At 40.0% G+C, this 18,280-nt stretch overlaps 1 protein-coding gene across 3 annotated transcripts in view; it reads left to right on the forward strand.

Annotated features, from left to right (window-relative positions):
• The first annotated feature begins 241 nt into the window (after positions 1-241).
• The window catches only part of LOC120056866 (glucocorticoid receptor), a 106,372-nt gene continuing 88,333 nt past the window's right edge, over positions 242-18,280 (forward strand). For 2 of the 3 annotated variants that reach the window (XM_039005119.1, XM_039005121.1), the window contains exons 1-2: positions 242-1,619; positions 6,495-7,591. In XM_039005119.1, coding sequence (XP_038861047.1) covers positions 6,504-7,591 — 1,088 coding nt within the window. In that variant the 5' untranslated portion in view covers positions 242-1,619; positions 6,495-6,503. Of the gene's footprint in view, positions 1,620-2,119; positions 2,298-6,494; positions 7,592-18,280 lie in introns of those variants that run through there. The other variant, XM_039005120.1, reaches the window with a different exon arrangement.

The raw sequence follows: 18,280 nt of genomic DNA on the forward strand, positions 1-18,280 counted from the left end.
ATTTTATATAATTAGGCTAATCTAGACAAGTTCCTCAAAGTTGAAATATTAATGGAAGACAGTCATTACATTCATCAACTAACATACTAGTTAATTGGATTATTGTTACTTTATAGACGCGAAGATGCCTGCTTTTCACTTCAGTGTTATGAATCATTGGCATACATGAGAGCCTCTCTCTGCGCATGTTTGTTCTTAGTAAATTAGTCAATTTTTTTTTTACGGGCGGTTCAAAGTCTCGCAATTATATTATGTTTTAATGAAGACATCGCGTTTATCGAATATTGTATTTCACCGAATCGGATACATTTTTTCCCCCACATATGTAGATACTCTTTCTGAGAGCAGAGCGAAGGGAAACGGCGTTCCAGAGCCAGCTGTCATATGTGTTTATTTCCAGAGAGGTCGGTGGCTGTCAACGTGCCTTTCTGCCGTCTATCTACGGACTGTGCTGCGCCATTGAAATTCTGCACGTCAGGCACAATTTGCCGTGCTTTGGCTTGAAGTTCGCAAAATCGTGACTAACTGAAATGTCTCTTGACCGCGTTTTTAGTTTGTATTTAGATAGCTGCCTTCACATACTGCAGTGTCGCGTGAAACGCGCGTCGAGGACGTAGTCTAGAAAGTTTCCTTGTATTTTAATTCAGTGGCACGCGCTTCGTTTGTACTTTTTTTTCGTACTTGTTGGTAAGGCACGGTCTTCGCAATGGGTTGTCATTCGTAAATAACATTTTATACTTTGTTGTGGTCTCTTTTTTTTTTTTACTCAGTCGTGTGTTATAACTAACAAGTATTGACAAACGTTAAAAAAGTTAACGTTTTGAAAGGTAGTTACGTAACGTTAGCTAGCTGCCATTGTGTGGGCGAGTTTGGCGAAACTTGTGAAAGCGAGGTAACGTTGCAAGTAATCGAACAAACTTTAAAAACGTGTTTTTTATTTTATTTTCAAGTTTGCTTGTTTACTTGATAAGTTTATTATCTCTAAATTGATTCGATAGTCAAGCCGACGTGCGCAGCTGTGTTTTTGACAGATTTTTCGAGTTCAGTCCTGTTTGTCTTTAGAGGGGCGTTTACCCTGAAGTGTCAAACTAGCTGCCCGGTTTCAGTTTGCTACATGTATGTGCACAAGCTAATATGTAGCTAACTATGATATTATGTAACGGTTAATGATTGTTATAACGTTATTGTACTGCATCATAGCAAGCTTTTGGTAATGTCAATGCTGATATCCTTCTTGAATTTTATAGCGAATTCATGTTTTCTTGTGCTTAATGTCTGATTTACATCTAGCTAGCAAGCTGAATTCGGTGCATTGCTAACAAACGTACAGTACATGGCTAATTTGACGGCAGCTACTTTCTTTTAACGTTTGACACCCCCAGATATTTAGATTTGTTAGATTAAGTGATCAGGGGAATAACAGCGCACGAGATGGCTATGTCAAGGCTTTTTAACTAGCTAACGTTCGCTATATTTTCGTCTCGCGAGGAAAGTAGAAAGCCATTCAGCTTACGTTGCACGATAAATATTGGCTTTGAAGACTGTTTGGAAACCATAGATCTCATAATTCCAACAAACTGGAGATGAACTAGCTTGGGAAACTCCAATTTTTGATACAGGTAACATTAGCTAGTCATGTAATCAAATGTGTCCTTTGATTGCATCTTATTTGTTGTATTTTATAAGCTATCTTGGATTATTAAACTAGTTACATCTGCTAGCCATGCATCCTGTGTATAACGTTACAGCATAAGTTTAGCATATATTTGATTGTGGAATGATTTAGCAATAAGGTAGTGTGATCCCTGTGCTATGGCTTCTGTAGTTCGACGCCCACCATATCAGTGTAAAATTAGGCGACTCAGTGCTGTTAGAGCATTATCACTGTCGACCCCTGAGCCCATTGAGGATTTCATTAGCCATACTAGCTAAGCTTAATAGACATACTTTTGTTTTTAATTAAGGTCTGATAATCACTTTCTCCTGTTTGACTTGATGCAATTGCCGGTCGCAGCCAACAGGTTGCACCACTGCGGCGCTTCGTTTAGCTAGTACAACTGGACATTACTGTGATACACTAAACCGTTTTTGCGCCCAATCACAGACGGCCAGATAACTGTTAAAGCTAGAGCGCTCCATTTTATTTGTAGCTAAATTACACTTGTATTCTGATTTTTAGTTTTATGTAGAACGTGAGATTCTAAGATCAATCAAGAATAACCGCTATGGAAATAAGATAGGATGTGCCACTGGTATAAAAAATAATGATTGAAGTGAACGACGATGTATAGTTCAAGGTAACGTTTTCAGATTAAATATAAACATTAAATGAGCGAACATCAAATTCCGAGAACAACATACTCGCTGTTATGTATAGATACAGTGCCCTCCGTAATTATTACAGATACAGCGAAGCATTTTTTAACATCTTTATTTGGCTCATTACTCAAGGTTTGGAGTTGAAATCAAACAATGACTATGAGGTTAAAGTGCAGGCTCATCCATATCGTATGAACCGTTTAGAAATTACAGCACTTTTTGTACATGGTCCATTTTAGGGGACAAAAAGTATTGTGACACATTTACTTAAATGTTTATTAAAGTAATAAGACGTTAAATATTTGGTACCATATTCCTAGTTCGCTATGACTACTTCAAGCTTGTGACAACACATTTGTTGAATGAATTTGCTGTTTGTTTTGGTTGTTTTAGATAATTTTGTGCCCAATTAGAAATTAATGGTAAATAATGTATTGTCTTTTTGGAGTCACTTTTATTGTACATAAGAATAAATGTTTCTAAACACTTCTATATTAATGTGGATGCTACCATGATCAAAGATAATACTGAATGAATCATGAATAATTATGAGTGAGAAAGATAGAAATAAAAATATCATACCTGAGAAAAATGCAAACCTCTTCTGTAATTGTAATGGTGAGAGGTTAGCATGTCTTGGGGGTATGATATTTGTGCGTCTAACTTTCTCACTCATCATTATTCATGATTCATTTAGGATTATCCGTAATCAGGGTAGCATCCTACACTAATGTAAAAATGGTTAGAAACATATTCTTATTTACAATAAAAATGACAGTACATTATTTTCCATTCATTTTTATTAGGCACAAAATAATCTGAAACACAACCAAAATAAACATTTGTGGCGTTACAAGCTCGATGTAGTCATTGCATGCTATGAATGTGGGACCAAATACTTAACTTTTGACTAATTTAATACACATATGTGAATTTGTTCCAATTAATCTTGGTCACCTAAAATGTACAAAAACGGTTCACCCGATATGGATGAAAATACCCTCAAATTAAAGCTAACAGTGTGCACTTTAACCTCAGTCATTGCTTGATTTCAAATCAACATTTTTGGAGTATAGAGCCATAGGAAGAGAATGCTTCACTGTCCCAATAATTACGGAGGGCACTGTATATTCAATAGGCTCTACATTCATTGACAAAGCTTCACTGACACAAGGCAACAACAACATATTCTAAGTCAGCTATCCAACCAACAAGTAAAGAATAGGGGATACCTAGTCATTTGCACAACTGAATGCATTCATTCAACCAAAATGTGTTACGCATTTAACCCAACCTCTCTGAATCAGAGATGCGCGTGGGCTGCCTTAATCGACATCCACGTCATCGGCGCCCGGGGAACAGTTGTTGTTGAGGGATAACTGCCTTGCTCAAGGGCAGCACGGAAGATTATGATTCTTTTCACCTTTCGGTAACAGGCCCAACACTCCGCCAGGCTACCTGCTTTAAGTAAGATTGAGTGTTCAGAGTGACCTGCCTAAGAAAAATAACCATTCTTTAATAACCACAGTAAATAGGCCTAATATATCAGTTAGTTTGTTACAGTCACAGCGAACATTATTGAAGAAATAGCATTAAGTATGATATATGTCTGATATATTTTCAATGGTTATGGGGGAAATGCAATTAGCAAAGACTGCAATGTTTGAATTTAAGCTAGTTGAAGGTCATGCTAAGTTATGTATTCTAGTAAAGGGGTCTTTCTCTCTTAAAATACAGGCTAAGCCTGGGAATGCCAGTCTGAAGACTTGCACTTGGCATGCTTCCAATCTGTACAGTTGAGAATCCCTCAGGGTGACTTAATGTTTATCACCATTTTTGTTATTAGATTTAAAAAAATCGAACCTTTTTTTAAATAGGAAAGTCTGTTAAGAACAAATTCTTATTGACAATGACGGCCAAACCCGGACAATGCTGGGCCAATTGTGCGCCGCTCTATGGGACTCCCAATTACGTCCGCTTGTGATACCGTATTAAGGTTAACACTCTTTCAAAGTTCTACATTATAGCCTGCACCTCTGTTTTCAGGATTTGAGATATTTTTACTAATTTATTGGTAGCCATCATGACAGTAAAAACCCATGTAGCTACAACATTGCAGTATTGTCCCCCACTATTAAATCGGGGAGGGGACTGTGGATCGGTCTGTGTCTGTCCGTTCATTAGTCAGATGCGATATCTGACAGCACTTGCCTGATTTTGAGGAAACTTAGGTGGATGATGTGTCTTGCCATAGATCTGGGATTAACAAAATTACCCTGATTGGCCCAAGGCAGGAGCTTTAGTAATTCAATCAAATCAAAGTTTATTTGTCACGTGCGCAGAATACAACAGGTGTAGTAGACCTTACAGTGAAATGCTTACTTACAGGCCCTAACCAACAGTGTGATTTTTAAGTAAAAAATGGGTATTAGGTGAGCAATGGATAAGTAAAGAAATAAAAACAACAGTGAAAAATAACAGAAGCGAGGCTATAAACAGCCACCGGTAAGTTGGGCTAATTGAGGTAGTTTGTAGGTATGGTTAAAGTGACTATACATATATGATAAACAGAGAGTAGCAGTAGCGTAAAAGGGGTTGGTGGGTGGCGGGACACAATGCAGATAGTCCGGGTAGCCAATGTGCAGGGCTACCGGTTAGTCGGGCTAATTGAGGAAGTATGTACATTAATGTATAGTTAAAGTGACTATGCATATATGATAAACGGAGAGTAGCAGCAGTGTAAAAGACGGGTTGGGGCGGGACAATGCAAATAGTCAGGGTAGCCATTTGATTACTTGTTCAGGAGTCTTATGGCTTGGGGTTAAAGCTGTTGAGAAGCCTATTGGTCCTAGACATGGCGCTCCGGTACCGCTTGCCATGCGGTATTAGAAAGAACAGTCTATGACTAGGGTGGCTGGGGTCTTTGACACTTTTTAGGGTCTTCCTCTGACACTGCCTGGTGTAGAGGTCCTGGATGGCAGGCAGCTTAGCCCCAGTGATGTACTGGGCCGTACGCACTGCCCTCTGTAGTGCCTTGCAGACGGAGGCCGAGCAGTTGCCGTACTAGGGAGTGTTGCAATCAGTCGGGATGCTGCAGCTGTAGAAGCTTTTGAGGATCTGAGGACCCATGCCAAGTCTTAAGTTTCCTGAGGGAGATTAGGCTTTGTCATGCCCTCTTCACAAACTGTCTTGGTGTGTTTGGACCATTCTAGTTTGTTGGTGATGTGGACACCAAGGAACTTGAAGCTCTCAACCTGCTCCATTACAGCCCCGTCGATGAGAATGGGGGCGTGCTCGGTCCTCCTTTTCCTGTAGTCCACAATCATCTTCTTTGTCTTGATTATGTTGAGGGATAGGTTGTTATTTTGGCACTACCCGTCCAGGTCTCTGACCACCTTCCTATAAGCTGTCTCGTCATTGTCGGTGTTCAGGCCTACCACTGTTGTGTCGTCGGCAAATTTAATGATGGGGTTGGAGCTGTGCCTGGCCATGCAGTCGTAGGTGAACAGGGAGAACTGGAGGGGACTGAGCACGCACCCCTGAGGGGCTCCAGTAATTAACTGAAATGTGTGAGTCACACCAGAGAGGAAGAGGCGAAGCAAGAGGGTTAACTGGGCCCTAATCTGTCTTCTCCTGCAGGAGGTGTTTATATCACTTAAAATCGGAGTTGTGTACTTTATTTTTGAGTTGTGCCTGTTGTTCACATGCTTATCTGCCCTCTCATTGGATAGAATAGTCACACCTGATCTTGCCTCCTGCCTTCCATTTTTGAAGACATTTCTTGTCATTGTTAGAGCTGCCACTTGAGTATCTAGTCAAGATAATGGATAATCTTGGTCACACACAATAACTGAAATTTGTTAGTCATGCAATATCTCAATTGGCCCAAAGGTGGAAGCTGCATCATTCGTGCGGGATGACATGTTTACTGTTGCTGCCATATTGCGTCAGTCACGAAGCCAGGAGAGGTGTGATCATATTGTGGTTTAGAGATTGAAATTATTGCATTGTGTAGGAACATTTGTAAATAACATAGCACCCATTTCTATTCAAACATGTTTTTTTATTTTTACCTATAACTTTGGTGTGCATTTGAATTATAATTCTCTGGTGTTATGAATTTAATTACAAGCACTTTCTAAACTAGTGCTTGCATTCCTCTGTGTGTCAAACAGGATCAAGAAATGGATCCAGGTGGACTGAAACACAGCAATAACAAGGACAAGGGCTTGGCTTTCGGTAAACTCTCAGAGAGCGGTGTAGAAGGAAGCTTCTCGGGTGACGCAGGTGGTTCCAAGTCCACCACATCAACCTCCCTGATGCATCTGCCAGGCTCCAGACCCCAGCCACCAGCCAGAGACTCCGCCAACGGACTGAATGCCACTACGACTCAGATGGAGCTTTCCACAGGGGGACTCACTATAGAGGAGGCTGAAGTGAAGGTAATGGAGAAGGCCCTTAGAATGCAGCAGCCACAGAAACCGCAGCAGAACCAACAGCTGTTTGAGAACTTTGCTCTGTTGGAGGCGAGTATTGCAGATTTGAATCGATCCAACACCCCAGGGAGCTCTGTACTTGGACGCCCTCATGACCTTTTCTCTCTGAAAACAGAGAACTTCTCACCCATGGATAAGGACAGGCTTGACATGGGGTCAGTCAGCTTTGGACAGTCACAGAAGGACTTGGATGTCAACGAGAGGCTCCTTGGCGACAATACAATGGACATTCTGCACGATTTGGACTTGCCTGGCTCTCTGTCTGACCTGAATGAGTTTTATGTGTCTGACGAGGCTGCTTTCCTTTCCTCCCTGTCAGTGGAGGATGTCCTGCTCGAGGACGGCAACATGGAAACCAAGCCCATAGACTGTAGCAATGGGGGAAACTGTACAAATGTGGACAGCGCGGACCAGCAGAAGCAGCTTCTGGAGCCAGGCATCTCCATGCCTGTCATCAAGACGGAGGAGGATGCTGACACCTCCTTCATCCAGCTTTGCACCCCAGGGGTCATCAAGCAAGAGAATGATCGTCGGAGCTATTGTCAGATATCCAGCCTGGACTTGCCTAGTACCCACAACTCGGTGGGCTCCATGAGCGGGCCAAGTTACCCCTATGGAGCAAACACCTCGACAGCAGTGAGTCTACAGCAGGATCAGAAGCCTGTCTTTGGCCTGTATCCCCCACTGCCATCGGTCAGTGACAGCTGGAACAGAGGCAATGGATACGGGGCTGGATCAGGGATGTCGAGCTCATCTTTTCCTGTCGGCTTCAGCAGGTAGGTTACTCATGACCCATGGATTTAATGTAGGCTATTGTGCACTTTTGAATGGTTAATGATTTATGAATAAGTATGGGTTTTAAGAATATAAATAGATTTTTATTTCAACATTTGACATCCCTGAATCTGAAATGTTCTTTTAGAGATGCCTTTGTAAGCCATGGAAATTGTCTTAACCAGTTTGGTGACCTACATCTATCACATGCCAGGTTTATACAGATTTTTTTCATTTGTTTCAGACAATTCCCAGATTTGTTGCTTAGTCTATTATAAAAAGGAAAGCACTGAATGCGTCTGTGTGAAGAAGACATGTTACTTTTTTTGTTGTTCTATATCTGAATTGATCTGGCACACATCGAGCTCTGAACTTGTTGCATGCCGTTGCTTTCTTGCAAATGCACTAATTTATTAATAAATCGAGTAGGCAGGGAGCGTTGTCAGCTGGGAGGCCACATGTACAGATCTGCTTTGCTCTGTTGCTTTGCTGTCTCAGACCTTTTTTTCAGCACAAACACACCGTCCCCTCCGAGTTATCCTTGCTCCACCCAGAATTTGAGTCCTTGGCCTTTGCTACTCTTAAAGGCTCTGCATGGTCAATCCGTCGACTGCAGTGGCCCTACAGCATTTACGGTGATACGTCCTCTGCAGAAGTCGCGGTATGCACAAAGCTGTTTACAAGGAATTGAGTTTGTGTTTATACAGGACTTCCTGCCCCCACCTACCGTCAACCAATCATGTCAATGCGGAGCTATATGGAGCCCTTCGCATTTGTTACAAATTTGAGAGGCGAATGATGATGCGGTACATAACTTGATTTGGCTTCTGGAGGCTACGCAATTGCGTCACACCCTCCATACGAAGCCTCCGACCACATTTAACGGATCAAGCATAAATTGTCTTTCACTTTGTATCAGGAGCATTGATACTGGGGGAGGAAGGATGCGACAGTACATAACTGTACATTTATTGACTATGTACAACAGCAGAAGCTAGAATTTAAAGGGTAATATGTCATTGGTCATTAAGCACTTGCGCAAACAAGTATATTTTGCTTCTGTGCTGTGTGTGCTCAAGCTGCTGCTCTTTCAGAGATTTAAAATGGACACAATTACAGTTTTGACTTGATGTTTTTTCACCCATGTATCGCGCTCTCATCCAATGTCAATGTGAGGGCTCATGGTACGTTTCTCAGAATATCTTTAAGACAGCTTTTCTTAAAGTATGGGTGTCGCAGACCTATTAATGGTGGGTCGTGATGTCAGCGTAAATTTATGATTTTTTAATTAATTACTGCTAGCCTCAAGTTCTTAATACGCACAATCTTCATGAAATGCAAATACAGCGATGAGTTTCTCTTAAAAGTTTGTATGAAACCAAGAGAAGTGCCCACAATGTGTTTGATGTGGGGAAGTGCTCAAAACGAACAAATTAAAACGACATGACCTGACCAAATATCCACAGCATGGCAGTAAACCCAGGGAGTTCTTTCAGAACAGGGCATCATTTAATTTTCATTTTGAAATGTTTTATTTATTTAACTAGGCAAGTCTGTTAAGAACAAACTCTTATTTACAATGATGGCCTACCGGGGAACAGTGGGTAGCTCAGGGATTCGATCCAGCAACCTTTCGGTTACTGGCCCAGCGCTCTAACCACTAGGCTACCTGCCATCCCGGCTTCAGGAAACAGTGCTTCAACAGTGGGAAAAGTAAATCAGCTAGCAAGGCATTGTTGTCATTTTATAACAGGTGATAAGCAGAAGTAAGGGAGTACGATCTGTCATAGTAGTAGATGTGCGTTTCTCTTTCAAACAATCCCTTTGTACACAGCTAATAGCTAGCTAGTAATGTTAGCCAAAGCAAGCTTGCTAGCTACTGATAACAGTACTTATGAAGATTAAAAATGATCAGGCCTCTTGTACATCTTACTGTAGAAATTATTGTTGAAAACAAGTTTGTTGCTGGTAAGGCTAAGGTAAGGCTAAGGCTGTGGCGTTTCTACAGCAGGAAGCGGTCTGCCTGACTGACGGCAGTAGATGTTACATACCTATGTGAGTCAGTGTTCTCAACTGGCGTACTTAAAAAATACAAGTACAGAAACCAACTCAATGCTGAGCATGACATCAGGGTTGCATTGTCATACTGAGCCCAGAATAGACATGCTTGTTAAAAACTTCAACCAGCCACACAACTCTCATTAGGACTGTGTGTGTTTTCTGGTCTACACCTGTGTGATGTGATCAATCAGTTTATTCTAGTTCAGAGTAAAAAATAATTTCTTATATTTTAACAGCAACAGTTTCAACCTAGACAGATATTTAAGTGTTTTTAATGGGGGGGGGGAAACTCTCTCTTTGTATGGATATTTCATTTTGTATTTGATTTGGGCATTGAAATGTACCGATCGTATGGTTGCATGTTTAAATAAGCATGTGTCCCAGGAACACACAGAATTTGTCATTTGGGTCACAGGCTGAAAAAGTTTAAGAACCCCCTGCTCTAAGAGCTTAGGACAAAACCCAATATAACATACAGTATTTGGTTCTCAGTGAAATGTTTGGAGATGGGCATGTTCTCTGAGTTCATAGGGAGTACAGTGCTGCAACAGGCTTTCCCATCGAAAGGAATTTCTACATAAACTGTTGATAATTTCGCAATGTGTTAATAAGCAAGACACGGTTGTCTAATTTTTCCTATTGCTGCCTCAGACATTTGACGTATCTCTAATGTGATTTTCGAAATGGCCTATAGTTGGATTTTAAAGGGGAAATGTGGGGATTAGTACATCCTTTTTTGGACTGATATAAATGTTTAGGCATAGTATTGCATTCTTCCAGATGAAATGCTTCTGAGTGGGTGTTTTTAATAATACTTTTATTTTAAAAAAAACACAGTTTGAGCAAGTATGAAAGATGGATTGACAATTTCATGTCCGCTTTCCTTTCTACTCTTATTTTATTGGTGCTCTTGAAATGTGTTTATTTATTACCTAACATGTATTTTTTAACTGCATTGTTGGTTAAGGGCTTGTAAGTAAGCATTTCACTAAGGTCTACCTACACCTGTTGTATTCGGTGCATGTGATAAATAAAATTAGATTTTGATTTTCCATTAACTTTCGATGACATTTTCAATACCATCTATTCACAGTGGCATTAACAAAACAACATACGTCTGTAGACATTAAGTAATTTGATATAGATTCTTGTAATTTCTGTAATGAAATTACAATAAGCAGGGTTTCTTTCCGTGGTGCTGGACAACGTGACCAGATTTAAATTTACTGTGCATTTGAGAAATTTACCAGACCCCATGTGTTGCGTGCGTAGCCCGACAGGGCATCCACCCACAGTGCTCAGAATGACAGAAATCACATTTAGATTCTAACCATGCAACTCCTGTAATGAAGCAGCCAATAAAATGTAATTTTCTAACATTTTCCAAAATGCAATTTGAGGGAAAACACCATTCTGAACAGTGCACCTGATGCGAGCGGTTCCAAATGTGACAGAGATGAACATCTGTTAGAAAGAGGGGGAATCTGAAGATGCAACTATTGTGCCTTCAGCTTCTGGACATCAAAAGAAAGTTGATATGAAAACCAATAGAACAGGAGAGAAATGGAGTACCAGGAAGTCTTTTTATAAAATAATTGTCTCTGTTTCTATGGTTGGATTTTGCCTAGGCTACTTTGAAGCAGGGTAAGCTATGCCTCAATATGAAGTAAAAGATTCAGGTTTCAAAGCATTTTATTTTTTTCTCAAAACGCATACTGCCTTCAGCTCGCATTGTGAAGTGCTGATAGCCTGCCTAATGTTGCCTGCACTTGAATGTCAACTGGGAGGCGCGCTTCAATTACCAGTTGAGAAATAAAAATAGTAGCTCTTTTTAATTGTGGCCATCAACTGTTAAAGCGGTTTGCATTTACAATTGATACAAGTATGATAGTTGATAGATTGTTGGATAAATGGAAATGCTTTTGCACACGGCAATTATGGTTGGACGGTATCCAGATTTTCATATCCTCATAGAATAAGGCTGTAACGTAACAAAATGTGGAAAAGTCAAGGGATCTGAATACTTTTCAAATGCACTGAGCTTGTCTGATGCTTTAAGCACGCTGTTCTGATTTTAAATATTTAAGACACACATGGATCAAGGAAAAAGTCCAATGGTCACACTGTTAATAAAAATGACAGCGAGTGCCTGTGTGAATTTTGCACGTTGTCTTGCTTTCCTCCTCACTGCAGCGAAAAGGCAGCACAGCAAGTTATTGCGCTGTCCGTGCTGAAGCTGCGACATAATTTCAGCCATTTAGTTTCTTACTTGTTTCTGACTTAATTTCTCTTACCCGAAATCCATAATTTGTTAATGAAAAACTTTCCTTATTCCCTCAACTCTTGCTGTTTTTACGTGAAACATGTACGCATCACATGCATGTGACCAATAGGGCCTGACACAGCCTATCATAATCACATGAAGAAATTGGTTATACCAAACTCAACACAGTAATGTGAGAAAGAAACTGGAAATGGGCGAATGTTTACTGGTTGCTCGGGGAAGTCAGATCTGTGGAAGACATTTGACTTAGTTATGGAAACTACGGGAGATCAAGAAAAAGGAGGGTATACGATCAAGCGTTGCTAGAGTATAATGTGCCAAAAAGTTGCTGATAGGTTACTATATATATATATATATATATATATAGTAACCTGTGTATATACAGTGGGGAGAACAAATTTGATACACTGCCGATTTTGCAGGTTTTCCTACTTACAAAGCATGTAGAGGTCTGTAATTTTTATCATAGGTACACTTCAACTGTGAGACAAAAATCCAGAAAATCACATTGTATGATTTTTAAGTAATTAATTTCCATTTTATTGCATGACATAAGTATTTGATACATCAGAAAAGCAGAACTTAATATTTGGTACAGAAACCTTTGTTTGCAATTACAGAGATCATACGTGTCCTGTAGTTCTTGACCATGTTTGCACACACTGCAGCAGGGATTTTGGCCCACTCCTCCATACAGACCTTCTCCAGATCCTTCAGGTTTCGGGGCTGTCGCTGGGCAATACGGACTTTCAGCTCCCTCCAAAGATTTTCTATTGGGTTCAGGTCTGGAGACTGGCTAGGCCACTCCAGGACCTTGATGCTTCTTACGGAGCCAATCCTTAGTTGCCCTGGCTGTGTGTTTCGGGTCGTTGTCATGCTGGAAGACCCAGCCACGACCCATCTTCAATGCTCTTACTGAGGGAAGGAGGTTGTTGGCCAAGATCTTGCGATACATGGCCCCATCCATCCTCCCCTCAATATGGTGCAGTTGTCCTGTCCCCTTTGCAGAAAAGCATCCCCAAAGAATGATGTTTCCACCTCCATGCTTCACGGTTGGGATGGTGTTCTTGGGGTTGTACTCATCCTTCTTCAAAAGCTCTATTTTTGTCTCATCAGACCACATGACCTTCTCCCATTCCTCCTCTGGATCATCCAGATGATCATTGGCAAACTTCAGACGGGCCTGGACATGCGCTGGCTTGAGCAGGGGGACCTTGCGTGCGCTGCAGGATTTTAATCCATGACGGCATAGTGTGTTTTAATGGTTTTCTTTGAGACTGTGGTCCCAGCTCTCTTCAGGTCATTGACCAGGTCCTGCCGTGTAGTTCTGGGCTGATCCCTCACCTTCCTCATGATCATTGATGCCCCACGAGGTGAGATCTTGCATGGAGCCCCAGACCGAGGGTGATTGACCGTCATCTTGAACTTCTTCCATTTTCTAATAATTGCGCCAACAGTTGTTGCCTTCTCACCAAGCTGCTTGCCTATTGTCCTGTAGCCCATCCCAGGCTTGTGCAGGTCTACAATTTTATTTGATGTCCTTACACAGCTCTCTGGTCTTGGCCATTGTGGAGAGGTTGGAGTCTGTTTGATTGAGTGTGTGGACAGGTGTCTTTTATACAGGTAACGAGTTCAAACAGGTGCAGTTAATACAGGTAATGAGTGGAGAACAGGAGGGCTTTTTAAAGAAAAACTAACAGGTCTGTGAGAGCTGGAATTCTTACTGGTTGGTAGGTGATCAAATACTTATGTCATGCAATAAAATGCAAATTAATTACTTAAAAATCATACAATGGGAAGTGTACCTATGATAAAAATTACAGACCTCTACATGCTTTGTAAGTAGGAAAACCTGCAAAATCGGCAGTGTGTCATACTTGTTCTCCCCACTGTGTATATATTAATATATATATGTGTGTGTGTGTGTGTATATATATATATATATATACACACACATGTATGTATGACAATTTGGAACAGTGTAAACAACACTAAATAAGTACACCAGAGAGTCTGGTCTAATGAGAAAAATAAGGTATTTAACACCTTTATTACAGCAGACTGAACAGTTGCATGCATTTGTGAATTGCGGTATATTTATTGTTTAGGCTAATTATTCAAAGCTCCCTTTTGTTAAACTAAAATGCTTGATTGCATTTCAAAGCAGGAATGTTTCCTATGCTGTGTGATGGCATGAACAAATTAATAATTGATACAGTATATTGAAATATAGGCCTAAGTAAGTTACAGTATTAAAACTAAACAGGACGCGCTCTTAGGCCTACAGCTCGATGGTGGTTATACAAGGATACTATACAAGGCTTACTAATGACGACATTCATTTATTATGATTGTAACGATACGAAGGAGATCAAGAAAAATTAGGTTATGGGAGCGAGAGCTGCGTACATATTATGTGACAAACCGGTGCTGTTAGATTATAATATTTATTTTTCTGCTTGTTTGGAGTAGTGTAAACATTGCTTAATAAATTATAAGTAATACCAGTCTGTTCTAACACTTAAAAAAAAAAAATTTCGTCTTGGCTTGGTGCTCACGGAATCAGTAGGCTATTAAACACATTTAAACAGGCAACAGAAGTAAGATCTGGCTTCTTTCTGCAGATATATGGATGATTTATAAAGACCGTTACTTAACATTCTATTGTCGTCCAACATCAAATTTGTCGTTATGAAAAAGTATAAACACAAAAACGACAGGCTGGATGATATCAGCAGTCTGGTGGTCCAAAATAGCATAACGGGGTTTATTGGTGTTAATATACTAAATTCGTTTTTAAAACAGATTGACATACACTAATCTAGCAAACCAGGCAACTAAAAGCATTTATTTCTCAATATTTTGGTTTGTTTCTAGCTAGTTAGCTAGCTAACGTTAAGTTAGCTGGCCAGCCAGTTCAAATAATATCCATATCCTATAGCTGACAACTTTTTAGTGAATTTGTATTCATTATTACAGGAAAATAAACTCAAAACAAGGTCATTATTTACACGTTAATGGCTAGCTAATTATCCTGAAACTAGTCACATTTAACAGTTAGGCTATTGATTTATAGATGTAATTAAATTGGGGTTTCTTCTCTCCTCAATTTTCATGGACAATTAGGTTAAGGCAAGGAATGTTTCCTTGTCTCTGCTGCTGCTGCCTCCGCCGCATTGTTCTCAATTCCAATATGCTTGTTAACTTTACTGTTATGCATATAGCAACGTAGGGAATGGCGCCAATTCTATGATTGTTTCAGAACCGCGGACAGCGACTGTATCCAACGTGGGAGAAAGCGCATTTGTTGTAGAATAATGTAAGGGTTGCACCATTTTTACATAAAATAACCATATACAATTTCAGTATCATGTCCTAGATTGATGGACTGTGCCATACCCTTGGCCCTTGCAATGGATATGTACACTGAGACCGGTTGAAATCAGACAGGTGTCTTGTGCTGCATTATTTTTTTAAATATGTAATTGCGACTGCTCGACTAAATAAATCTGTCATCCAGCAGCCTATCGACCAGTGACTAAATGGGGTCAGCCTTAGACTGGCTCAAATGTCCTGGGGAACTAAAGTAAGCTTCATAATGTAAGCTTCATAATGTATCTACAAATATTCAAATAATACAAAATAAAAAAACTTTAAAATAAATAGTTTTGACAGTATTGAAAAACCATCCCGTGGCTATTTCCAAGTAGCCCGGTATACCGCCCAAGCCTAATGGCAATTTATTTCCACTAACATACGTAAATTAACCTATAGACCAGGGATCATCAACTGGATTCAGCCGCAGGCCAATTCTTTTCTTGAGGGAATGGTCAGGGGGCCAGAACATTTTTACAAATAATTTGTAGACTGTAAATTGACCACACGAAGCCCAAATGGATATAATATTTGACAAAAATGATATCAAACATAATCATTTCAATCACTTTTGTTTTTTTAGTAATAAAAATGAAACATTTACTAAAACTTGGGGGGGCAAATAAAATCACCCGTGGGGGGGGCAAATAAAATCATCCACGGGCCAAATTTTGAACGGTAGTGTACATGGAAACACTAGTCACTTTATTAATGGTTGCATACTGCTTTACTCATTTCATTTGTGTATATACTGTATTATATTCTACTGTTTTAGTCAATGCCACTCCGACATTGCTCGTCCTAATATATATATATATATATATATATATATATATATATATATATATATATTACTTTTAGATTTGTGTGTATTGTTGTGAATTGTTAGATATTACTGCACTGTTGGAGCTAGGAACACAAGCATTTCGCTACACCCGCAATAACATCTGCTAAATATGTGTATGTGACCAATAAAATCTGGTTTGCACTCATGATGACTGTGGTCACACAAGCCTTAAGAAATGCTTTTTGGAATACAAATATACTGCTTTGTTTGGCCTGAACTGGCAAATGATCCTGACCAACCGGTTCATTAGGTTCATCATTATTAATCATAACCTCACATGAAAATATCTTGAAAGGGATCCATAAATGTGGAAAGATGTTGCAACGTCCGATACAGCAAAGGAAACCTAAATCTGGCATTTTTGAAAATAGCGTCAGCCAAATGTGGACCCAGAATCTTAGTGGCTCTACTGCAGGCCACATTACAGCTGAGAAATCTGGTGTAGCCAGCAGCCTACTTGCATGGTCAGGAGAGTTTAATTATTGGTTAATTATCTGCATACTATGACTTAGTGTTCTAGACTGTACACTATACCATCTACTGCATCTTGCCTATGCCGTTCTGTACCATCACTCATTCATATCTTTATGTACATATTCTTTATCCCTTTACACTTGTGTGTATAAGGTAGTAGTTGTGGAATTGTTAGGTTAGATTACTTGTTGGTTATTACTGCATTGTTGGAACTAGAAGCACAAGCATTTCGCTACACTCGCATTAACATCTGCTAACCGTGTGTATGTGACAAATAACATTTGATTTGATTGGTAAATCGGGCTACGTTGGCCCTGTTTTCTGCTATGTTACGACATCAAGCTCTGGCTTTGCCAGCTGGCCATAGTTTGTCTTTTTTGGAACCAGTATGCAACTAAATGTCATTGTTAGACCCAAGCGGGTGTTTAACATGCTGGGGAAAATAATTACATCTTGCTGTGAACTGCTCATTTTACCAGTATTGTTTTTTTCTACTGTTTATTTCCATGCCACTTTACAGTTCCTGCATGGTGATATCAAGCTAACTTTCTTCAACGGATCCTCAGTGGCCAGCTCAGTAGCTTATGAATGCAGGTGTCTTTGGACAATTCCACTAATGGTCCACAATAAATAACTTTCTGTCTTTCTTGTACTTCCCCTACAGTGAGTTCTGAGTTTAGTTTAAACTTGTTTTCAAATCAGAGTATCGAGGTAATGGAATTTCCTGCCCTGAATTCCAGTAGTGCTCCAATATTGGTCTCCGAACAGAAGCGAGAGGAGTTGAAGGATTAGTGTGTGTCTGTCTGCCTGGCTGTCCTTCCCTTTACACAGATGCCACCATATGCAGTTTTTGAAGTCTCTGTTAAGATTCTGTTGATCTAGAACAGGGATGGGCAACTGGCAGCCGGATCAATTTCCTTTTTATTTTTATTTTTTTGAGGAGGGTGATTAAGTCTGTCTCAACTTACTGTTGAGAGTTAGAATAGTAGAATAGATAAGTTGCAATTTTCGAAATTTGGTTGTGCATCAGCATTTTATTTTTTTTGTCAGTCACTGACAGCCACTCAATTAACCCATATCAGCAGTTTATTTAAAAAATGTTGATAGTCTAGTGGCCAGCTAACTTACGAATCTAAACTTGTAGTAGTCATGGACGAATTACCGACTGATGGGCCCCTATTGATCTCTACCCTTTGGCAAAATGTGTAGAATTGTGGGAAAAAAAGAGAGTGGGTAGATAAAATGTTTTGCTTAGGGCCCTCAAAATGCTAGGGCTGACTGATGGCATGTGTGGATACACAGACCCGCGAGTGACTGCGGCGCCTCATGAGTTCCAAATAGTTTGTAATTTTTTTGGGCCCTAGAAGGAATGTTCTGATCAACTCCTTGGCTCCATTTGATTGGGTGGTGTCTAGTGTGCAAGTCCCGGGTGAGGAAGGGTCAAACTGCCTGGGATAGTTTTCCTTTATGGTTCTGGCAGAATTACGACCAACATTAGCAGCTGCTTGAGGAATTATACTTACCCTCATGGCCTACTTCTTCTATCTTAAGTTTTTATTTTGTGAGATGCAGAGTTCTGTTAAATAAACACATGATCACAAGGCAGTGATTTAGAATTTTGTTCTTGTTTTTCTGCTGTGAATTAGGGCA

The sequence above is a fragment of the Salvelinus namaycush genome, chromosome 12 (assembly GCF_016432855.1).
Source record: "Salvelinus namaycush isolate Seneca chromosome 12, SaNama_1.0, whole genome shotgun sequence".
NCBI classification, from domain to species: Eukaryota; Metazoa; Chordata; class Actinopteri; order Salmoniformes; family Salmonidae; genus Salvelinus; species Salvelinus namaycush.